At 49.4% G+C, this 24,731-nt stretch overlaps 1 protein-coding gene across 1 annotated transcript in view; it reads right to left on the bottom strand.

Annotated features, from left to right (window-relative positions):
* Positions 1–661: 661 nt before the first annotated feature.
* LOC144280209 (zinc finger protein RFP-like) overlaps positions 662–24,731 on the bottom strand; it is a 149,652-nt gene continuing 125,582 nt past the window's right edge. Inside the window, 8 exon segments of the mRNA XM_077842066.1 lie at positions 662–1,275; positions 1,278–1,487; positions 5,769–5,828; positions 10,143–10,258; positions 12,864–12,886; positions 13,196–13,429; positions 14,284–14,379; positions 15,537–15,701. Coding sequence (XP_077698192.1) covers positions 998–1,275; positions 1,278–1,487; positions 5,769–5,828; positions 10,143–10,258; positions 12,864–12,886; positions 13,196–13,429; positions 14,284–14,379; positions 15,537–15,701 — 1,182 coding nt within the window. The 3' untranslated portion in view covers positions 662–997.

Genomic DNA, 24,731 nt, shown 5'->3' with positions numbered 1-24,731 from the left:
TCCTCTGCTCCCTCTGGTTAAACCCACTCTGTCCCTGCTTCTTCCAGTGTTCATTCCCTCTGAAGCACCTGGCATTGGCCACTGCCGTAAGACAGGATACTGGGCTAGATGGACCTTTGGTCTGACCCAGTCTGGCCATTCTTATGTTCTTAATTCTCAGAAAATCATGAGATTGACACACCGCTCGCCCCCCCCTCCCCAAAAAGAGATTTTTAAAGAAGATTCTATAATGGTTTCTGGTCTGTCTCTTGGTTTTTAATTTTCCCCTGCCTATCCCCTATATCTGTGTGACAAATAGAGACATCCCATATCTACAGAGGAATGTGACTTTGGCCCCTGTTGCAGGAGCTGTCACTGGGGGGCCCCAATGAGATCTGATTAAAGAGTTTTGTACAAAACGCTCCCTGCTTGTGTAGAGGTTCCAGCTTCTCTCTAAACCCCAAATCCCAATTAATTAATTCTCTATCCCTGCTGCCACCACATCTGCCTGTCCCCCAGCCCAGCAATTACTTCTCCCACCAAAACCCTACATCCCTCCCTGCCCCGCAGTGACCCTCTGCTTCTCCTGCAGCTTCAATGGGTCTCCCTTTCTCTCTCCCCCACCCGCCTCCCAAAATCCCTGGTGCTGCAGAGATGGAGGGGGAGGAGATGGAATAAGGAACCAGAGGGTTGGGTACACGGGAGTCCTCCAGGGTCATAGAGACTAGCATGACTGTGGCTAGGGAAGCCCATTTTTTAATTCCCCCCATGTATTAGTGACACTGTCTGACTGAAGATCCCCAGAGTCCTCCTGGACCATAGAAGATAGCGACAAACAGTCTAAATAGCTCCTTGGGCAATGAGATTGGCTTCTCCATCTTGATTACTTGCTTCTTTCTGTGGTTTCACAGTCCAGACATGAGACCCCAAGGACCCTCCAGGGTCATAAAGACTGGAGTTTCCAAGGCTAGAGAGGCTGATTTCAGGGTCCTCAGTGCAATATTCCACCCCCTGTGTCTCAGGGACACAGTCTGAGCTCGGATCCTGCCCCCACCCAGAGCCAGGGGTAGATTCTCTCCCCAGGGACAGAGGCTAGTGGGAAAGTGAAGATTGGGGCCTTGTTATCAGCATCGAAAAATGTCACTTGGCCCCATTCACAGTCCAGACAAACCTGGATCCTCCTGGGGACCTGGCTCAGGGGTACTATGGTTGCAGGGGAGGTGAGAGCCTGGAACAGACCCAACCACTGCACAGCCCAGATCCCCACTTCAGGGTTAAAGCTGACTTCTCCCTTCCTCCCACAGCCCAGAATCCTCTGTCCCCCACCTCCACATCCCAGCAATATATCCCTGAAGTGAATCCCTCAGAGCCCAGCACACAGGCCCAGGAGTCAAATCTCTCTGGATTGTTCGGCAGATGTTGCCTGGTGTCTCCCCATTTCACACTTTTCTGATCCTCAGACAGGATGAGTCGGGGATGAGCCATGTCTGGATCCAGAATCACATTCACTACGGGGGAGAGAGAATCAGAGTTCAGCCCTGGGGGAATCTGGGACCATTTCTCACACTCCCTAACATCCCTGCTTGGCAGTTCCTCAACCTGTGTAATGGGATCCACTTCTGTACTTTCTCATTTGAATATAGAGCCTGCAGCTCCCTGCTCCCCAGCTGGGGCTGGTTCATTCCCAGCAACAGAGACTTGGCAAGGAAGGTAGCAAAAGCTTGTAATTAGGAGAGTCCTGAGGAGGCAGGTACCAACTTTGAACCCCAGAGGGAGTCTCCTCCCATAAATGCATCCTCCACTGCCAGGCCTGGGAGCAGAGATGAAGACGCAGCACAGGGGAAGAGCCAATAGCTCAAGGCCAGTGAGCAGGAAGCAGGAGGTGGCAATGGGTGGGGCAGCCCCTTCCCAGCCCAGAGAGAAGGGAGGTCTGCAGGTGGCAGCACTAGAGAGACACCATCTCCCCAACCCACAAAGCAGCTGCAATGGCAGAGCCCAGCCCTGCCCAAAGGAGAAGAGCCATGGGGAACAGTCTGTCCCCCAGGTGAAATGGGGAAGGGTGTGACAACCAGGAGGCTCTCTCTCCTGACCACCTTGAAGGTAATATTGGAAAGGCTTGTCAATGTCAATACAAATTCTCAGATCACAATTAAGGTGGCTTTAGGGCTGGGCAGTGCAAGTGTCTCTGGTTATTGCAGTGTGGGAAAGTTGCTTTCATGGACATTTTCTGTTAATGGAAGGAAAAACTCCCCCAAAGCTCACCCTGGATGTGTGATCCCAGAGATCCTCCCTTCCCTGCTCTCGCTCAGGTGGGAAAGAGTCTGGAAGGGAAAAGGGTCACAGAGATTAGAGCACAGCGTCTCTGATTTACAACACCAGCCTGGGGAGTTGCTTCTCTCTCCTGAATGCCTGAGAATAAGCAGAGATGCCCTGGCAGTTCGTCCCCCTGGCTGCTGAGTCTTTCTGTGGTGGCTGCTTTTTCCCTCCTTCCCAGCTGCATCTCCCTACTCTTCCACACCTTAGTGTGCAGGTGGTTGAAGCCCCCTTGGTGCATCAGAGGATAGCCCTGGATGGTACAACCAGACTCAGAACTAGAGTGACTGGATGGAGCCCACAGTGCTCAGCCAGTGCACGGGGCTGCCCACCCTACATGTCCCCTCTTTTGTGTTCCAGAAGGTGAGGACAATCTAGCCTCTTGCTTCTCTTGCTTTCCTCAACCAGGTCCCGTGAGAAGGCGTTTCCCATCCATCCCTCACAGCTGGCCCTCTGTAACTCATCATCGCCTCTTGCACCACAAGCCTCCCCAGCCACCTTTGACATGCCACCTGTATTGGCTGAAGGACATCCAGCTGGTCCACCTCTGTACCAGTCCCCGAGAACATCTGTACATGCTCGTGCTCCACACCATCCACTTCCTTGCCTTTGTGTTCCATCCTGACTCCAAATGGTGGGACCTACAGGAGAGAAAATGAGGAACTGTGGTGGGCCAGCCTGCACTCCACTTTTGTTCCACAGCCCACTGGGGATATTAGGTAGTGTGTCAGCTTGCAGCCCCTTTTCCAGCTCTTTTTGAACCTCTTACTAAAGTTCTGGCTGCAATATTCCCGGCACCTCCTGATGTATACACACCCCATTTGTGACTTCGGAAAGTGGCAAGACCTCCTTATTAATCTCCTCCTGGTGATGGCCAAGATGGCCACACATCACTGCAGGAGGACAAATCTGGAGGGAGGGAGAAGTGCTCTGAGACTGTGGCATGTATATCCATTCCCTTTTAAAATCATGTCTCCAGGCACCGTTCCCCTGGACAGTGTTCACTGACTCCTTAGACACCTTTGAGGAGCGATGGATGCTCTCTGGGGTTCTCCGCTTGGTGTCCCCTTCTGGCTCCCTCATTTTTAATTTCTGACCTCTCCTGGTTTCTGTCCTGGTTTCTCTTTCATTGTCCCAAATACTCCATTGCTCCCTGGGCTTCATGGTTTCTCCCCCTTAGTTGAGGGGACGGGCCTTTAGCTTTGGGAAGGCGTAGATCCACCATGTCCCAGTACATGCAAATAGCATCTCCCTGCTTTTCCTGCTGGAGCTTCTCCTCTGAGGGTTAGAGAGGAAGGTGAGAACCTGAAGTTGCAGGGAGGGGAGTTAGAGGAGGAGGGTAATAGATATAAACCTGGGGGAAGCTCTATACTGAGCCTGTCCTTCTCTCCCTGGCCTGGGAGAAGAGAAGGGGATGGGTATTGGGGATGATCCACTCAGGCCAGAGAGTGGCCCCTTCTCCAGCCCAGAGAGCAGGGAGGATGTGGCAACATCACAGAGGGACCATATCTCGAACAGAGGAGAAAGAGAGCAACTCAAATGGGAGATCTCAGCCCAGCCCAGCTGAAGAGAAAGATGGGATGCTGGTGAAGAGCAATCGGAGCGAGCCCCTCACATAGGGGAAAGGAAAAAAAGGTGGCAACCCATCTGAATTTAATATTTAAAGGGCTTACGGACATGTATGGAAATGCCAGGGTCAGCATTAATGACATATCTGTGTTGGTGAGGGAGAGTGTATCTACACAGCAGTTTAAGCCTGGGTCTGAGCCTGGGCTCAAGCCAAACCCTCATTGCATCCACACTGCAAATATGCTAATCTAGGGCTCTGATCCAGAGTCCCAGGACCCTGCAGGTCTGGAGGGTCAGAGCCCATGTTAAACTGGAACCCAGGGTCCAAGCCCTATTGGTTTCCTATGTGCATGCATCCGTGGCTTGACTTGGGTGTGGAAGTCTTCTGGGTGTATCCTATAGTTCCTGGAGGCGGAGGAGCAGTGCTACAGGCAGCCAGCACAGCATGCCAGACACAGCATTACTACCTGGCCGAGAGGTCCCCCTTCCTGCTCCTCCCACAGTGCTGGTGGAAGTTTCTCCTCCATGGTGGTGCACGGAGCTTGCCTGGAGCAGGGAGCAAAGTTAGGAGGTGGGTCATCCTTCCCTCAGCCATACTGAGCCGAGAGCTCTGTCACTTCTTCTCCCTGCAGGGCAGCTGCTATGGTCCCTGCTCTGCTCACTGGCCCTTACTCCAGGCCCTCCTGCCCTCTCTTGGGCTGCAGGTGCAGGGTCACCTGGGCAGCATGCACTATTAGGGTGGTCAGTGGGAGCCAGCACCAAAACTTCTCCGCAGCATCCCAGAGGTCTGGGGGTGTGGTGATGGCAGGGATAAAGGATTCCCCAGGGTTGCTGGAGCACACTGCATCCCAAGCCTTGGGGATGGATTTTGCCACTTTGCAGCAAGCAGCAGCCAGACTGGAATGTGTGTGTGTCTTCCCTCTGACACCTTCATTTTATGTCAAACTTCAAAACAAACTGAAAAAAATCAAGCAAGTAAGCAAAAACTCCTCACCTTCATTGATCATCCTATTTGAAAAATTAAGAATTACAAAGTTTCACTGTAATAGTTTGACACCCTGGAGACTGATGTCCTCATTATCCTTAGGACAGGCACAGGGGCATGTTTTTTGCCAATGTGACCGAGCCTAGAGCTGGAGAACCCAGTTATCCGATTAGACAGTAATTCAGTATAATGCCCTTTCAAATGGAGACAGCCACCAAATGAGCTAATTATGCGGCGTATGTACTCATGTGCTCCTTACGGGCACCCGCGTCCCATCAATAGCACGGCCACAGTTAGGAAACAGGATTGGCAGTCGAGTTTCCCCCCAGTGCAGAAAATTCTTAACCTAGAGTTAAAATGCAATGTTGATGCTCAAGCCCAGGATTCCCTGACAAGAGGTCAGCTGACTCAAATCCCTTACGCTTACATTGCTATGTAGGCCTAGCCTCAGAGTGTTTGTTGGTCAGGGAGAGAGTTTCTGTTCGTCAGTGGGTGCAGGGACTCAACACTAAGGATGGTATCAGGATTGTTTGTGTGATTTCGGCTTGGGAGCTCTTAGTATTTCATGTTTCAGAGTAGCAGCCGTGTTAGTTTGTATACGCAAAAAGAAAAGGAGTACTTGTGGCACCTTAGAGACTAACCAATTTATTTGAGCATAAGCTTTCGTGAGCTACAGCTCACTTCATCCAATGAAGTGAGCTGTAGCTCAGAAAGCTTATGCTCAAATAAATTGGTTAGTCTCTAAGATGCCACAAGTACTCCTTTTCTTTTAATATTTCATGTTTTTGTTTTTATTTTTATTTTTAGGGGTGTGTGTCATGGTCAGTGTTGGTTTGGTTTGGACATTTATCTAGAAGTTCATGAAAATGTTTTCATGGGATTTTCCTCTTTATTTAATGATAATCTCCACCTGAAGTCTCACCTGGTCTGTGTGATCCTAAGGATTTCCCTCTTATTGTCTCCAGTTCAGATGGCAGAATGTCTGGAGGGGGAAAGGATAAGATAGATGATATTTCATGCTGTCATATTTGTGACATCCTCACTCTTAATTGACATAATTGTATTTTAATTAAGAGAGAAAAACAGTTGAAGAGAGACAGAGACACACCCAGATTTTTAACAAAGGCTAATATGAATCATCCTATTTTCTCTTTCATTCAAGCGTCTCAAATCAACAGAACCAATATCCATGAAGCCTCAGAACCACTCAAAGAGACACTATGTGGAAGACAGATTTTCTGTTCCCTCATCCTCCAAACCCAGCTGATTTCTCATTCTCCTTTTGCATTTTGTCATAAGCCAGGCCAGATCCTGCAAAGATTTTAGCATTAATGTAACTTTACAAACATTGGCCTCTTTCACATCAGTGGGATGCTGAGACTTTTCAGGATGAGGAGCCTGAATTGTGAGCTCTTTGGGTCTATTTACTCAGTATATGTACAGAGCTCAGCACAATGGGGCTTTCATTCTGCATAGACTGAAATACAAATAATATTAAAATTATTTCATAAATGCGGAAACTGAGTCAGGGAGAGAATTGGCTCAATGGGCCTCATTCACCCCTGCACTGGTAAAGGGACGGGGGAAACAGTTTGTGGTTCTCCTATTCAGTTGCTGCTGGGGTCAGTGCAGACATTGGCACAGGCTGCGGAAGTCCGGAGGTCCAGCCTGAGTTGCACCTCTGGTCCAGTGGCCCCTAGATGACTTCTCCCGGAGGCAGTGTCAAAGGCACAGCTTTACCCTGGCCACACCCCATTATTCCTGCTCCACCCCTTCCTCCTCTGCCCAGCCCTCAGCAACTCCCCTCTATTCCCTGCTTTCCCGGGACACTCCTTGAGCCTGCTCCACCCCTTCCTCCTCTGCCCAGCCCTCGACAACTCCCCTCTGTTCCCTGCTTTCCCGGGACACTCCTTGAGCCTGCTCCACCCCTTCCTCCTCTGCCCAGCCCTCGACAACTCCCCTCTGTTCCCTGCTTTCCCGGGACACTCCTTGAGCCTGCTCCACCCCTTCCTCCTCTGCCCAGCCCTCGACAGCTCCCCTCTATTCCCTGCTTTCCCGGGACACTCCTTGAGCCTGCTCCACCCCTTCCTCCTCTGCCCAGCCCTCGACAGCTCCCCTCTGTTCCCTGCTTTCCCGGGACACTCCTTGAGCCTGCTCCACCCCTTCCTCCTCTGCCCAGCCCTCAACAACTCCCCTCTGTTCCCTGCTTTCCCGGGACACTCCTTGAGCCTGCTCCACCCCTTCCTCCTCTGCCCAGCCCTCGACAACTCCCCTCTATTCCCTGCTTTCCCGGGACACTCCTTGAGCCTGCTCCACCCCTTCCTCCTCTGCCCAGCCCTCGACAGCTCCCCTCTGTTCCCTGCTTTCCCGGGACACTCCTTGAGCCTGCTCCACCCCTTCCTCCTCTGCCCAGCCCTCAACAACTCCCCTCTGTTCCCTGCTTTCCCGGGACACTCCTTGAGCCTGCTCCACCCCTTCCTCCTCTGCCCAGCCCTCGACAGCTCCCCTCTGTTCCCTGCTTTCCCGGGACACTCCTTGAGCCTGCAGCTGCTGTGGAGGAGCTAGAGGCACAAGAGGCTCCTGTGCTGGGAGGATTCTCCTGGGTTTACACCTTCCCTACAGCCCCTTTGGCCCACACAAGCTGCCACACGGGGCCAGAGCACAATGGTGAGCTGGGTCCACATTTCAAAAGTGGCCTTACATTGAGGGTTTACATTTTGGTGCCAACCTTTAGGCCTTGTCTACATCGTTTTGTCGGCAAAAGGCAGCTTTCGTTGACACAACAGTGGAGGTGTACACACTACAATGCACCTCTTGGTGACAAAACTCTCCTGCTTTACTGACAAAATATAACCACCGCAATGGGAGGCATAGAGATTTTTGCAGCAAAGTTAGATCAACAAAGTGTCAGTGTAGACACTGTGTTTGTTACGTTGCTGTAACTGGCTCCGGAAGGTATCTCACAATGCCCACCATGACCGCTCTGCTCACTGTTTGGAAATCTGCTGCCATTCATCCAGCTATGTAGACGTGTGTCCCTCCCCTTTCAAAGCCCCAGGAAGTCCCCCATACACAATTTGTCTCTCTTTCTCACATACACACTCCCCACACACACAGTCTCTCACACCCTCCGCCAACACGTGCTCTCTCTCTCTCTCTCACACACACACCCACCCACCCACCCCCTGTCACACATGCTTCCCCCACACAAACACACACTTCTGTGGGCTTCTTCTATTACTGTTAGGGTTACCATATTTGAATATTCAAAAAAGAGGACACTATGGCGGGGGCGGGGAAGGGGGTATTTGCTCGCCCCACCTGCCCCCACCCCAACTCCACCTCTTCCCCGTCCCCATTCCAACCCCTTCCCCAAAGTCCTCGACTCTGCCCCCTCTCTGCCCCATTGGACCCCCCCCGCTGCTGGCTCCCTCGCCGCTTGCCTCTTCACTGCCCACCGCTGGCTCGCCGCTCGCCTCTTCACCCTCCCCGCCTGCCACTTGCCTCCTCACCCGCCCACCAGCCAGCCACTGGCTCCCTCGCCGCTCGCCTCTTCACCACCATGCCCCACTCACCTACTCACCCCTCCTGCCGCAGGTCGCTCTGGCTCCTAGGATCAGGGGCAGCCAAGGGGTCTCCACGTGCTGCACCCGCCACAAGCGTGAGCTCCGTGGCTCCCATTGGCCAGCACCAAAGAAAAGCACCAATGGGAGCTGCCGTAGCCATGGAGTGGGGCTTACAGGTGCCGGCAGCACACAGAGAGCCCTCCGCCCCCCCACCCCTGACTCGACCCGACCCTGAGAGCCAGAGGCACCTTCCGGGGGGCGAGGTGGGGAGTCCCAGCGGTGCTTACCTGGGGCGGCTCCTAGGAAGCATCCGGAAGGTCCCTCTGGCTCCTAGGTTCGGGTCAGGTCGGGTCAGGGTGGGGGCGGAGGGCTCGCTGCCCGCTGCCGGCACCTGCAAGCCCTGCCCCCGCAGCTCTGATTGGGCAGGAGGCAGCACGCGGAGACCACCTCCGCCTCTGTGCCTAGGGGCCGCCCACACTGCAGGCTCCTGCCAGTGGGCAGGTGCCGGGAGCTGCCCCAGGAAGCGCCACCAGCCCCGGGACTGTGGTGTGTGTGGTGAGGTGAGCGGTCCCCAATATCGGGACAAAGGGTGTCCCAACCGATGTGGCAAAATCCCAGACGTTTTTAGATATTTAAAAATTCCTCCCAGATGGTGATTTAAGAACCAAAAAGCTGGACATGTCCAGGAAAATACGGACGTATGGTAACCCTAATTACTATTCAGCAGTGTCAGTTTGATCATATTATCAAGCGTTACTCTAAAAAGTGATCTAAGATGTGTAACTTTTCAGGCACACACAGAAATCATTACAAGGTTCATAGCACAGTGCAAAGAAACAATGCCAGGTTCAGCACACTACAGCAACACACGTTACTGTGGCTCAGTGTTAAAATGCTCCTTCAAGGCATCCTCCAGCCAAATAGCCCCCCATTGGGCTCCTCCTATAGCCTTGTGTTCAATACAAGCACAATACACAGCACAGCACAATACTGAACAGCAGGGTAGTATCCATGCTTTCTGACAGTGATGGCTGGGGTGCAGGTTGCCAGGGCAGTTGAAAAATAGCTGGCCATACAGTAGGATGCCCATGGAACAATGAGATTGAGAAACCTTCATCATGTGACTCTCTACCTGCCTGCATGAGGCATTGCAAACCCTTCACAAAGCACCTTCTGGCCAGGGGCACAGTGGGATAGCTACCCAGAGTGCCCTGCTGTCTGTGTCAATGCAAAGCTACTATTGTGGACGTGCTTTGCCGACACAAGGAGCACAGTGTGGACATGCAACAGTGGTTTCATTATAGCAGTGGCTGTTTGTTGGCGTAACTGGAATCGACAAAACTCTGTAGTGTAGATAGACAAGGCCTTAGGCACCTGGGGCCCGGAGTTCCTTGGTAATGGGCACCTGCAGATCCTACGGACTCCAGCTGCATGTGGGGCTGCTAAACAGCTCTGGAGCACATGCCCTGTAGTTCTGTAGTTGGAAGAGTGAAACTGAGGTACCCCAAATTTTGTACATTTTTACCTTAATGATTGTACCAAAGTTCACAGAGTGAAATAATGTGAAAGATCCTGGCACCTGGGCCCTTACTTCATCTGCGCAGTTTGTCTGCTTTCTACTTTTTATTAAATAGGTACATAATCTAATTGAACCAGTTGCCCAGAGCCCATCTCCACCCATAGTCCCAGAGACACACCCTGGTTTCCTTTCCTAGATCCCTTCTCAGTACCTTTGAACTTCCACAGAATCTCCGTTAGAGCAATATTTCGCTGGGAGAAATCACTGAGTCTCTTTTCCAGCTCAGGAGAAATCTCCACTGGCTGGAGGAACTTCCCCTTCTCGCACCTGGAGAGGAAGAATTTCATGATATTATGTTTCTTTTAGTGACTCATTATAATTCCATGCTAGTGGAAGTTGCTGCTCTTATAGGCCTGGAGTTAGAATTCCTCCACTTCTCCCAGTCTCAGAGCAGGCACAGCACTGGCCATGGCAGTGCAACCTTTCCCTAAAGGCCCCATTAATATTCTTCATCTCTAGCCTGGACAGAGCAGATCTGTACATCAAAGGGGAATCATGTTTTCATGACCAATTCACTCCTTCGCCTCCATGCACTAATACTAGTATGTTCCCATATTTCATGCGCACAGTGCTATCGGATTGTTCTTTCAGGAACTAGATTGAAACCTCAGGGGCCCCCGCCCCCACCAGTTCCTTCCACACAGGTCTCCAAACAGTCCTGAGGTGGTAAAGGCTCTTGATTCCTGCTGTCCAGGGCATGATTGTAACCAGTGCCTTGAGCTGAAAGGCCCATATTGATCCTCAGGGTTCTGAGGCAGCCAATTCCCCAGGGATGTAACATCTCTAGGAAATACTGTAGGCCAGTCTTTCCCACTGAATAGATCATTCAAGAGTCCTGTGTAAAAGGGTGAGGATTAAATGCATAAATGGGAATTACATTCAGAATGTGACCTTGCCCCATATATTTTGCTGCAGTGCCCTGGGGAACTATAGTAAAGAACAGAATTATCAGATACATAGATGAACATGATTTGTTGGGGAAGAGTCAACATGGTTTTTGTAAAGGGAAATCATGCGTCACCAATCTACTAAAATTCTTTGAGGGGGTCAACAAACATGTGGATAAGGGGGATCCAGTGGTCAGTTTGGACAAGCTATTACCAGCAGGAGAGTGAGTCTGTGTGTGTATGGGGGTGGGTTTTTGGAGGGGAGTGAGGGAGTGAGAGAACCTGGATTTGTGCAGGAAATGGCCTAACTTCATTATCATGCACATTGTGTAAAGAGTTGTCACTTTGGATGGGCTATCACCAGCAGGAGAGTGAATTTGTGTGAGGGGGTGGAGGGTGAGAAAACCTGGATTTGTGCTGGAAATGGCCTAACCTGACGATTACTTTAGATAAGCTATTACCAGCAGGACAGTGGGGTGGGAGGAGGTATTGTTTCATATTCTCTGTGTATATATAAAGTCTGCTGCAGTTTCCACGGTATGTATCTGATGAAGTGAGCTGTAGCTCACGAAAGCTCATGCTCAAATAAACTGGTTAGTCTCTAAGGTGCCACAAGTACTCCTTTTCTTTTTGCGAATACAGACTAACACGGCTGTTACTCTGAAACCAGTGGATATAGTGTACTTAGATTTTCAGAAAGCCTTTGATAAGATCCCTCACTACAGGCTCTTAAGCAAAGTAAGCTGTCATGGGATAAGACGGAAGGTCCTCTCATGGATTAGTAACTGATTAAAAGACAGGAAACAAAAGGTAGGAACAAATTATCAGTTTTCAGAATGGAGAGAGATAAATAGTGGTGTTCCCCAGGGGTCTGTACTGGGACCAGTCCTATTCAACGTATACATAAATGATCTGGAAAAAGGGGTAAACAGTGAGGTGGCAAAATTTGCAGATAATGCAAAACTACTCAAGATAGTTAAGTACAAAGCAGACTGTGAAGAGTTACAAAGGGATCTCACAAAACTGGGTGACTGGCTAAAAAATTTGGCAGATGAAATTCAATACTGATAAATGCAGAGTAATACATATTGGAAAACATAATCCCATCTATAGTTATAAAATGAGGGGGTCTAAATTAGCTGCTACCACTCAAGAAAGAGATCTTGGAGTCATTGTGGATAGTTCTCTGAAAATATCCACTCGATGTGCAGCGATAGTCAAAAAAGCTAACTATGTTGGGAATCATTAAGAAAGAGAGAGATAATACAACAGAAAATATCACATTGCGTCTATATAAATCCATGCAAAATCTTGAATATTGCATGCAGACCTGGTCACCCCATCTCAAAAAGGGTTCAGAAAAGCACTACAAAAATGATTCTGGTTATGGAACAGCTTCCATATGAGGAGAGATTAATAAGACTGGGACATTTCATCTTAGAAAACAGACGGCTAAGAGGGGGGCTATGATAGAGGTCTATAAAATCATGACTGGTGTGGAGAGAGCAAACAAGGAAGTGTTATTTACTCCTTCTCATAACGAAAGAACTAGGGGGTCACCAAATGAAATTAATAGACAGCAGTTTTAAAACAAACAAAAGGAAGTATTTCTTCACACAACGCACAGTAAACCTGTGAAACTCTTTGCCAGAGGATGTTGTGAAGGCCAAGACACAAACAGGGTTCAAAAAAGAACTAGATAAGTTCATGGAGCATACGTCCATCAGTGGCTATAAACCAGCATGGTGTTCCTAGCCTGTGTTTGGCAGATGCTGGGAATGGTGACAGGGGATGGATCACTTGACGATAACCTGTTCTGTTCGTTCCCTCTGGGGCACCTGGCATTGGCTGCTGTTGGAAGACAGGATACTGGTCTGACCTAGTATGGCCATTCTTATATTTTTATGAAATGTAGAGTCAATACACTCTCCAAGCCCTTTCACAGCATCATAAAGAATGAGGGGAAGTGAAATAGAGCCACATACCTGCTCAAGGTGCTTCTGACATCCTAGAGAGGAAAGAGACAGAAAAACAATTTTAGTCCCAAATGCTGCCCATTGGGGATCCCAGAGAAGGGATTTTGCAGATATGGGAAAGAGAGGCCCTGCCTTGGCCCTAGGGCCATGGATTTGCTGAGTTAATGTCATCTCTAATATAAATGAGTCTGTAATTCTTCAAAGAGAAACAATAATTCACATTTCAGGAATGCACACACTGAATTACACTGTGAACTCTGACTGCTGGTCTCCAGTGCCCATGATTCAGGAGCTGTCCTGTCCCTGTGTTTGGATCAGGGATGTTTATAACTCAGTCTCACCTGCAGGAATTCACTTGCTGGCTTCTGACACTTCCCCTCCAGCTCACTGATCAAGTTGCTGAGACGGAAAATCTCCTCAGACATTTTAGTGACATTGTCATTCTGTATCTTCACAATCGCCTTTTCCAGATTTTCCAGCTGGCCCAGCAGGAGTTGCTCTTCTTCTTCTTCTAGAAACTGCCGCAGTTGCTGAAATTCAGATACAACCTTCTGCCTCTTGTTTTCTGTCTGTATCTATTTTTTTTAAAAGAAAGGACAGGTAAGGGTTAGAGAGAGAGTCTAGGGTCCGTTCATGGAGTGCTGACTGTGCAGGAGAGAGAATTTCTTTGAAAATTCTGTGATGTCTAACACATGGTTATACCCTGTCGTTGGTAGGGAGAGGATTTTCTACCACTTTCCCATTTGTCCCTAATATTTTATCATGGGATGTTTCTATGTCTGACATAGTCAGCACACTGTGTTAAGCCAGACCCAGAGCAGCAGCCAGCAGGACTGAGCACTACATTAACAGAGATGCGAGGGGAGAGAAATAATTAACAATGCAAGAAATGTCTGCAGACTCAAGCAGACAGCACTGCACGAGACATAGTCTGCTCACCTTGGGAGGAGTTTTGTGAAAGACACAAGGGCTAGAAATTAACTCATTAATTGGAATGGAAGCTTAGATTCTACAGAATATGATGTGGTCCTGCTCCTGAGAGAGGATTTCTCAGGGCCGGTTTGTGTAGGTGTGCGAAGACACAGGACTCTAACACAGACATCCATGCTCATGAAGAAACACAAAGCCCACATTCCCCAAGTCCATGGAGGAAGCTGCCTACAAACAGATGTCCTACCAGGTGCACCTGAAAAGGGAAGCCAAGGGGCCTGGCCCATCCACTTTTCACCACAGACCCAGCCCTCTCCCCCTCCTCTTCTCGCCGAGGTCCAGCCCCCCGGCCAGGCTGGAAGCTGGAGCCCGGCCAGGGTAAGAGAGGCCCAGGGAACCCAGGCTGCTGGGAAAAGCCATGGGTGGGGGGTCCCAAGACCAGATTCCTAACAAATGGCCCACTGCAAGTCCCTGCAAGTTAATAACAATGGGCACCTACCAGATACTCCAGGCTTTTCCCCTCTCCAGTCACTTTAAATCTCAGAAGCTTTTCTCTCTCTTCCTTCAGAATCTCCAAATGGGCCTGAATCTTTTCCTGAAGAAACAGAAATGATGTTGGGAGGTTTCATTTTGAGAGTGCTTGGGGTGGGGTGGGGGGTTTCCATGTCAAACCGAAGACTCTGTAGGTGACTGTCAACCCTACCAGGTTTATGACATCAGGAACACCAAGGAAATGAAACCTCATTAACAGAGACAGGGAGTGTTTTATATTGAGACTGTTTTGAATTATTTGTCCCCTTTCTCCACAGAATTAAACGAGCAAGAAACTGGAGTCACATGATGGTGAATCAATTAACCTGTTTTTGAGAAGGTTTAACTCACAAAATGATACAAATCCCAGGTGTTATATGCAGTGTTGTATTTGTGTTGGTCCTGGGATATTAGGTGTTAATGGGCCATGGTGGGGAACAAATAAATCTATTTTTGAGAAGGTTTAGCTTACTTTGTGATACAAACAAGAGGAACTACCAGGACCATTGAACTTCAGCCCTGAACCCCTGGGGAGCATACTAGTTGGGCAGAACTTGCTTAAGCACTAAAGCAAACCCTACTAGAGATGCTGATTAGTGTTAAGAATGGCTGGAGTTTGACTTAGTGCTGTTCTAAACCCTTTCAGTGGCAATGCCCGCTGTGTAGTTACCCCAGCGTCCCTGGAAAAGTGTCCAGAAGCAGTGGATTCTGCAAGATTTCAAAAGGCTGCACGGTAGGACTAATGGAACCACTCTGGCTGGTCCTTGCCCACATACACAATAAAACAGTTCAGACTGGCACAGGACAGCTCTTCCCAGGTTAGTTTTGCGGCAACCCAGGCTAATGCCCATGGTGTTCGGCATGGACCTACGCTGTCTGGAGCCCTTTTGTGTGTGGACTCAAGCTGCTTGGGGTCCACACAGGGTTTAGCACAGTGACCTCCTCTAATGCAGGCTGGCATCTGAATTTAATCCCTTACGGAGGAACACAGGAATTCAGAATCCCAGTGGGAAACCTCATCTCCCTGCTGGGCCTGAGGCCTTTATTAAGGAGTTGCTATATAATTTTTCATACATTTTTTTTCTTCACAGAGCTGAATGATGCAGATACATCAATAGCTGTAGGAGAGAGAGAATATGTGTGACTGGCAACTTGTGATTAAATGAACCTGCAACTAACATTCAAAATTATTTCCCATTAGGCTGGAGAGAAGTTCCCTACCTTGTATTGCTGGGCAGCCTCCTCTATGGGAACCACAGCGTGAGCTCTGTGAGCCTGGGATCTGTCACACACCACACAGATGGGGGTTTGGTCCTCTTCACAGAACAGTTTGAGAGGCTCCTGGTGCTCATCACACAGACTATCCCCTCCTGACCCTGTTCCTGCCTGGAAACTCAGCTGTTTGGCTATTTCTACAACATTTGCCAGCTGCCTGTTTGGCCTGAGGTTTCTCTGCTGAGCAGTTTCTCTGCACTGAGGGCAGGATACTTCCGAGTCAGATCCCTCCCAGCACCGGCTGATGCAGCCTCGGCAGAAATTGTGCCCACAGTCTATAATCACTGGGTCTTGAAAATATTCCAGACAGATGGGACAACTAGCTTCATCCTGGAGACTTTCCATGGGGTTCTCTGCGGCCATGGCTCCCTCTGGACAGTGTAAGTTTCACTTTCCTGAGCTCAGAAATATGCCCCTCCTGCAAAAACAACTGGGTGTTTCCCTACCTGGCACTGACTCATGCGGTTTGGTGAGCTGGAAGGTGCCAGCTGGTAACATTATAGCCCCAGAGGCTTTTCTGAAAAATGAACCACTAGGGCTCTGGTGCTGCAACCAGCCCCCCCTGTGCTGGTGTGGAGGGTCACTGGGGCTTCACAAAGACACCAATGTCCACCTGTGATGGTGAGCTTGCAGAAGCAGGGTCTGTGTGTTTAAGGAAGGAAATTGTTAAATTCACAGGCTAAAAACTTGGTTAAGTTGGAGTGTTTCCAAGGACTGATTCTCATGCACGCTAAGACTGTTCTGGTTCAGTGTAAAAGGGCCTTGCAGTGTTGCCAACCTTCAGGATTTTTTCATGAGCTTCATGACAGTTGATGTGTTTGTTAGAACCCCAAGCTCCTGGAAGCTTGTGATTAGGTGAGACTCTGGCAACTTCTATCTAAGCAGAGCCCTTATGCCTACAGCCCTCATAATGTACAAGAAAGTTTTAACGTAGTGTTATTCCCCACCAACGAGGGCCCTGGCAATGTTCCAGGCACAAGCCATTTTTGCTCAGGTCAGAATTCAGGATTTGCGTTACATTGTGAGTGAGATGAACACACTCAGTGTTGTGTGTAGAACTCTTCTGTCAAAGGCACTTACCTGGGATGGGGCAGTGTCCTATTGCCAGTGAATGATTTTAGAAGTGTGTAGCCAGGAATGGGGTAGGGATTCTCTTTAAATCTGTATTTCCTTCTATGAAGGAGAAGAGAAAGTGCCGACTGGCACAGCAGGGATTAAAGAAAACCTTTGGGTTCAGCTAGCCCTGCCCCGCTATACCTGCAGCCAATGCCAGGCCTGGAGGGAGGAGAAAAGAAGGGAGCCGGCTCAGCCAGGGGATGACTGGTGAGGAGCAGGAGCTCCCTCTTTGCCTGCCTGAAGGGACGGAGTAGCGACTTGCCAGCCAACGCAGCCACTGGAGGCAAGTAAGCCAAGGGGAACCTGCAGATAAGCCCCAACTGTGGGGCGACTGGACTAGTGGGGCTGTGCCCCAAACGAAAGAGACTTTAGAAGGAAGCAGCCCGAGGAAACTGGTTTTGAAGGCCCCCCCTGCCCCCCCGACAGGGAGAGAGACTCATCTCCCCTGTTTAGGGGTTGAACCACACAGGGCCCTGGGCTGGGACCTGATGGAGGGGGGGTGTGGCCCAGATCCCCCTAAGTCCCCTTTGTGCAACTAACTAGCCACTAGTTCATCTGGCCATTGAAGGCTCTATCACACCTTGCTTTTAAAGATTGGGGCTAGGGTGGCCAGGACTTGGCGTAGCTGAGGCTGCCCAGTGCTGGGGGGCCTCAGGCACCGAGGCCATGCCGCCTGCTACTTGGGGGAGGGAGGGGAACGGAGGTGCTGAGGTGGCCTGTCCTGTGCGTGGGGTGGTCAGGGCGGGGGGTGGTGGTGGTTGCATGCCACCCGCCCTGTGCTGGGGGCTGGGACCCTGTGCTGTGGGGTGGGGGAGCACATGCCGCCTGCTCTCCCTGTGCTCTGGGTTGGGGGGGGCTGGCAAACATGGAGAGGGGGGCTTCGGCAGGGGAAGGGGGTGGGTCCTAGGGGAAGGGGAGTGGGGCTGGCCGGAAGGGGGGTGAAGAGGGGCAGGGGGCTCTGAGAGCCAGAGGGCACTGAGGGGTTAACAGCGATGTGTGAGGGGGCAGGAGGGTGGTGAACAGGGATGCACGGGGCAGGATGGGGCCATGGAGATGTGGGGCTGCTGAAGGGATGCTGAGGGAATACTCAGGAATCAGGGGGCGGGGGAGAATTCTGGGGCTCAGGGGAACAGAGCTGGAATAGAGGGAAACTCTGAGTGGCGGGATAAAGAGAAGGAAAGGGTGGGATGTGTGGAGATGGGCTGTGGGGAGGCTGGAGGGAGAATATGAGAGCAAGCTGAGACTGGCTGGAGAAGGGAGAGCTGGAGGGTAGAAGGGAGGGGGATGGTGAGAGAGAAAATAGCAGCTCCCCCAGCCCATGGGGTAGGAGAGTTTCAGGGGGGAATCTTTTCCCCTAGAAATGGTCAAACAAGCATGGGGGGGAGGGTGGGCAGTGGACTTCCCCCAAGGGCTCAGAATTCACTAGGCAAATATCCCGCCCCCCTCCACACACACACCCTGCTCCCAATTTACTCTTTGATTTTTTTCAGACAGACAGTCTCATTATTTGAGAGTCCAACTCCTGAATGTTAAATGTTTGGGGTTGACAGGACAGAACAGGGCCCTGCTCTGACTGATGTGCAGGATCCTGGGTCAAACCAAAGTCACTGCTAGCAACAGCAGGCAGGGAGTCCAACTGGTATTTATTTTGGTTTGGTTCAGTTCGGGTTAAGTTGCATTAAATATGTTCAGTTTCATCGATGGTTCAAGCCACCCAAAGAAACAAAAGTAAAAGTTCAGTTACATGTTCAAATCCTATTTAAATCTCTGTGGAGATAACTTGAAAAAACAGAGCTGCAACTGAAAACTGTTTTAATTTTTGACTATTTATTTATTTTTTAACTTAAACTTTACATGAATTTTCCTAGTGTTTTTGTGTTGTTAAATAAACATCATTTTTTTGATGAACAATTTGTTTGAAAAACCTAAAATAACATCTTGAAACATTTGGTTTGTGATATTGGACCTCTGCAGTAAAAAGATACCTTTGAGGTCTGGACATTTTCTTTTAAGACTCACTTGTGTTGCTGGAACTGCTGGTACAATTTTTGCTAGTTGATACAGCTTGGGCATGACATTTTTCTGATGTTTTCAATAGATTGGTATGTTTTCTTTCTTATTGATAAGTGGCTCATCTGCAAACGAATCAAGAATTAGCCCAATCCTTTTGGGGCTTTCCTTGGTCCAGATATTGCTTCCGTTTTGGAGATTTCACAAGCTTCAGAAGAAGTTCCAATTCATCTTTCAATTTCAAATGTGTCTGACATTGATGCTAAGATATAATTATTTCTGACTTCTGACTCAAGCCTATCTGCACCCACATTTTGATGAAACGAAATTTTGCCGAACTCCATGCTTGCCACCCCTTCTCGTCTTTCCCCCTGTCCGCCCACAGATCTGTTACGGTTCAGGTTCAGACAGTGAAACAGTTGCTCCCATTGTGGGAAAATCACCAGCCCATTGTGTATTTTGTTTTCATCTCTCAAAATGAAAATAAGATGACTGTAATTTTTTTAAAATGATGAGCTTAAAAAATGCGAAATCTTAATTTTAACTGGACACACACACACTCACACACAGTTTTTTTTTCTTTTTTTTCACTTCAGTGCAGGTTCAATCAGTAAACAAAATTATGGTTCAGCTTCAGCTCCAGTTCCAGTATGAAATCCCGGTTTGAATTAGTTCTCCGGTTCCAGTGTGAGACCAGATGGGCAAATGGGATCAGCATCGGAGCCAAAGGGAGCTGGCGGCAGCTTTCCTGGGCCCAGGGCAGGGAATCGCAGCCAGCTCCGCTGGGAGCAGCCTGAGGCCAAACGCTCCCCCTGCAGCCAGGATGGCACCGGGGGGCACCTCTCCCTGGGGGGATGGGCAGGTCTCTCTCACCTTCCCTCCAAGCGGTGCCCTCCCCGGGAGCAGGGGCTGGAGCCCGGGATGGGGGGTCCTGGCCAGGCTGGGGTCTCTGCACCGGGGGAGGCTCCTGGGGAGCAGCGGGAATGTCACTGCTGGAAATTCCCCTCTCCCGGCTGCAGCCAGGGCCCCGGGGTCCCCAGCAGCAGCCGCCGGGGCTCGGGGATCTTGCAAGGAGCCTGGGCTCCCCACAGCGCCGCAGAGTCACTGCAGCGAGAGCGATTCACTTCCTGCTGCTGGACTGAGTGACCCCAGCGATCACTGCAGCCCCCAGGGACAGTCAGGCCGATGCTGATCTCATTTGCTGGGAGCCAAAGGGCTCCCTTTGGCTTCTTTGTTATGTAACTGCTTATTCATTTCTTTAAGTAGACTTTTGCTTGTTTGGGGGCTTTGGGTGGGGTGGGGAGGCTTCTATTAGGAAGCCTATAATGGCTTCTTTGTACTTGCCCAATCATTTCTCTCAGTAGCCTGTTGCTTTTCTTTAAGCAGCTTGTTGCTTGTTTTGCCATTGAAGTGTGTGGCTTGTTTGGGGCTTGGTGAGTGGGACTGGGCGGTGCCTCCGAAATGGGATTGGCTTGCTTTGGGCTTGTTGGGAAAAGGCAGTGCAGATTTTTTATTTTGTGAGACTTGGCAGCCTTTTCCAGACTGCGCTGTGGGGACAGCTGGGTCAACGACACCTGGGGAGTGGGAGCTGGAAGGGGGCTGAAAAGGGGCAGGGGGAGTGTGGGCCAGAGGGGATTGAGGCATGAAATGGGATGTGTGAGGGGGCAGGAGGGAGGGAACAGGGGTGCGGGGCATGGGATGGGATTGGGGGGCCGTGGGTGCACTGGAGGGAGGATAAGACAATTCCTGGGAATCAAGATGCAGGGGGAGAATCATGGGGCGGGTGGGAACAGGGCTGGGAGAGAAGGAAAATGTGAATGGGGGACAGTGAGAAGGGAAGAGGGGGAGAAAGTGGGGGGGTGACACTAGGGCTGGAGAGAGAGTGACAGAGGAGACTGGCTGGGGGAGGGGGAGAGAGGCTAGTGATAAAGTAGAGGGATGGTGAGAGATCCAATGGCAGCTCTCCCAGCCCATGGTACAGGCCAGGGGCAGTAAGAGGGGGAGGGGTCTTCCCCACCCAGCAGCCAGGGGAGATTTTGTTTGTACTGGAAACGGTCAAAGTGTTGGGGGTGGGGGGGCGGCAAAGGACTAACCCCTATGGGCTCCAAAGCTACAAGGTGAATATCCCCACAGAGCTCACCCCCCAACAGACACACTATTGCATTATTTTCTTAGGCCAAAATCATGATTTCTGGGCTCTGGCTTCTGACTGGGACTGTTTGGGGTGACAGGACGGACCAGGGTCCCTCTTGGATTTCTGTGCAGGATTCAGGGCTCAGAGTCACCCCCAGAATAGCAGGAGGTGGGTCCAGATGGGCAAATGGGATCAGTATCTGCCTGGCTGTCCCTGCGGCTGCCCAGGGAGCCCAGTGGGGCACAGTCATTAGCTGCTGCCACCAGCAGGATCTCGGTATTACTTAGGGAGAAGAGGCTGGTGTCTGCCTCTCTCTGGCCTGAAGAAGATCTCTGTGTAGCTCATACACGTATCTCTTTCACCAGTAGAAGTTGGTCCAATAAAAGCTCTTACCTCACCCACCTTGTCTCTCTCTGCTCATGGTATTAGCGCTCTGGAGTTGGTTTCCCTGGGGCAGATGCAGCTCCCTGCACTGTGATCTGGGAACCTGAGCAGCTGCTGCTCCCCCAGTGCGGTCTGTTCTGGGGAGAGACCTTCATTAAAGCTCCCTCCATGCCCAGCCCAGCTGGGGACTTTCTCTGGTGGCTAGAATGAGACCCCTGGGGCAGCCCTGGGCTCTGCTGACTCCAACTCCTGAGCTGAGACTCCAGATGATGGGACAGACCTGGGGGAAAGTGCTGGGGACTAGCAGGAAAGTGACTGCACAAAAGCCCCCTTTAAGGGACCCACTGGTGAGTTTGTACAAGAGGGGAGAAAGCAGCGCTTAATGTGTGCCAGGGCTTGCCAGAGCTGAGCCCCAGCACCTCTGGGCTTACCATGTCAGTTATGAAAGTAAAAAAAATTGCTTGAGCCCCAGCACCTCTTTCATTACAGATAAAGCACTGGGAGAAAAGGGAAGGAGACTGAGAGGGGCAGCAGGAACAATAAGTAGAAAAAGAGATTCCCAGGTCCCAACCCTACCTAGATCCATTTGCTGCCCCACTCTGGGAAGATTGCCTGTCCCGGGAACAAAGTGAGGACCAGAGAGCAGAAGCCAGTTTGTGTCTCTGCTGAGTCACTGCTGGAGGGATGCGCTGCCCTCGAGGACAGTGTCAGGGGAATTCCCCAAAGTGGCTCTTTTGATCCTACTCTTTTCTAGCATTTGCTTCAGAGACTCTTTTCCTGGGAGGGTTCAAAATTCCCACTCTAGCACTTCGAGTGCAGAAGGTGGAGGCCGACAAGGATTATAAAAATTAATACTGGCCACTCCAGGCTTGTATTACACTCTCAAGTTCACAGCTTTTCTCTGACCTTGGATGGGTTGATGCTGCCACCACCCAAGTGCAAAAAACCCCTTTGAGAACCCAGGAAGGCGCACTTGGGAATTCCTTCCTGTAGGGTACCCTCAACCCCTTTCACCCCCGCCCCCTGGGGAAGAGCTGAGAAAGAAAACAAAGGAAACTAGCTGTTGCCACCAGCTAATTAAACAACATATGCACAAACCTTTTAGGACACAAAAATCCAATCCTGTTCTTAAAAAAAGGTAAATTTTATTAAAAACAAAAAGAAAGAAAATACATTTGGAACTTAGGCTTTTTGCTAGATTTAAAAAAACCAAACAATCAATTACAAGGATTAAGCACCAAGATAGCTTTCTTGAGGTCCAGCTTAAAGGCTACAAGCAAAACAAAAGCACCTGGGGTTAGCACAGAGGAGTCCACAAGCCATAAAGAAATAGAAGAGATAAACCTAATTGCATCTTCCTAGACATTTCCTGATCTATTACATATCTGGGGTTTCAAATGAGTAGTTTCTAGGTATGATCTGATGATTTTTTCATACCTGGCCCAAAGCTTTTACAGCATAGTTCCAGCCCTGTCTCTGCTCCTCCGGAGAAGAACAGACAGACAAAGGGGAAGTTTTTTCCAATTTTAAAAAGTTCTGGCCTTCCCATTGGCTCTTTTGGTCAGGTGCCCACTCCCTTCCTTTTCCAGACCACATGACACTAAATTCCATTTTGGTACCTGTGTTTTTCCATGAACTGGGCTGGGAACTTAGCTTGAAACAAAAGGTTTCTGCCATATGGAGAGACTATATAAGGTGGGGAGTAACATCATGATTTGTCTTCACTCCCCCACAATTCAACACCTGAAAGAAGCTCTGGAAGACAAAGGATTGGGAACAGGGGAGGGGAAGCCAAGCTGCAAGGCACATGTTCCTTGTGCCTTAAGAATGTGCAAGCCTGCTTGTATCATCAGTCACGGGGAGATTTTGCTAATTCATATCTATCTAGTAATTTAGGCTTAGTTTCCAATTTTGTTTATTTGCTAGGTAATCTGTTTTGATCTGTTTGCTATCACATATAATCACTTAAAATCTATCTTTCTGTAGTTAATAAACTTGTTTTATAAGAACATAAGAATGGCCATACTAGGTCAGACCAAAGGTCCATCTAGCCAAGTATCCTGTATTCTGACAGTGACCAATGCCAGGTGCCCCAGAGGGAATGAACGGAACAGGTAATCATCAAGTCCTGTCGCCCATTCCCAGCTTCTGGCAAACAGGCTAGGGACACCATCCCTGCCCATGCTGGCTAATAGCCATTGATGGACCTATCCTCCATTAATTTATCTAGTGCTTTTCTGAACCCTGTTATAGTCTTGGCCTTCACAACAGTCTCTGGCAAAGAGTTCCACAGATTGACTGTGCGTTGTATGAAGAAATACTTTCTTTTGTTTGTTTTAAACCTGCTGCTTATTAATTTCTTTTGGTGAGTCCTAGTTCTTGTGTTATGAGAATAAGTAAACACTTCCTTATTTACTTTCTCCACACCAATCCTGATTTTATAGACCTCTATCGTATCCCCCCTTAGTCGTCTCTTTCCCAAGCTGAAAAGTCCCAGTCTTATTAATCTCTCCTCATATGGAAGCTGTTCCATACCCCTAGTCATGTTTATTGCCATTTTCTGAACCTTTTCCAATTCCAATATACCTTTTTTGAGATGGGGCGACCACATCTGCACACAGTATTCAAGATGTGGGCATACCATGGATTTATATAGAGGCAATATGATATTTTGTGTCTTTTTATCTATCCCTTTCTTAATGATTCCCAACATTCTGTTTGCTTTTTTGACTGCTACTGCACATTGAGTGGATGTTTTCAGAGAACTATCCACAATGACTCCAAGAATTCTTTCTTGAGTGGTAACAGCTAATTTAGACCCCTAAAAAGTATGGCTCTGGTTTGGGAATCCCCCTCACATTCTCAGCCATGAAGACTGATGCAAAGAATTCATTTAGTTTCTCCACAATGGCCTCATCATCCTTGAGTGCTCCTTTAGCATCTCGATTGTCCAATGGCCCCACTGGTTGTTTAGCAGGATTCCTGCTTCGGATGTCCTTAAAAATTTTTTTGCTCTTAGTTTTTGACTCTTTGGCTGGCTGTTCTTCAAATTCTTTTTTGGCCTTTCTAATTATATTTTTGCACTTCATTTGTCAGAGTTTATGCTCCTTTCTAGTCTCCTCATTAGGATTTAACTTCCATTTTTTAAAGGATGCCTTTTTGCCTTTCACTGCTTCTTTTACTTTGTTGTGTAACCACAGTGACACTTTTCTGGTTCTCTTACTATGTTTTTTAATTTGGGGTATACATTTAAGTTGAGCCTCCATTATGGTGTCTTTAAAATGTTTCCATGCAGGTTGCAGGGATTTCACTTTTGGCGCTGTACCTTTTAATTTCTGTTTCACTAACCTCCTCATTTTTGTGTAGTTCCCCTTTCTGAAATTAAATGCTATGGTGTTGGGCTGCTGTAGAGTTTTCCCCACCACAGGGATGTTAAACCTTTACTAGTGTGTCTTTCAGTGAGGTGTTTGGGAAAATCTCTGCTTGGTAAACAAAGG

Source organism: Eretmochelys imbricata, chromosome 25 (assembly GCF_965152235.1).
Source record: "Eretmochelys imbricata isolate rEreImb1 chromosome 25, rEreImb1.hap1, whole genome shotgun sequence".
Lineage (NCBI taxonomy): Eukaryota > Metazoa > Chordata > Testudines > Cheloniidae > Eretmochelys > Eretmochelys imbricata.
This window is presented reverse-complemented; position numbering and strand designations above follow the sequence as displayed.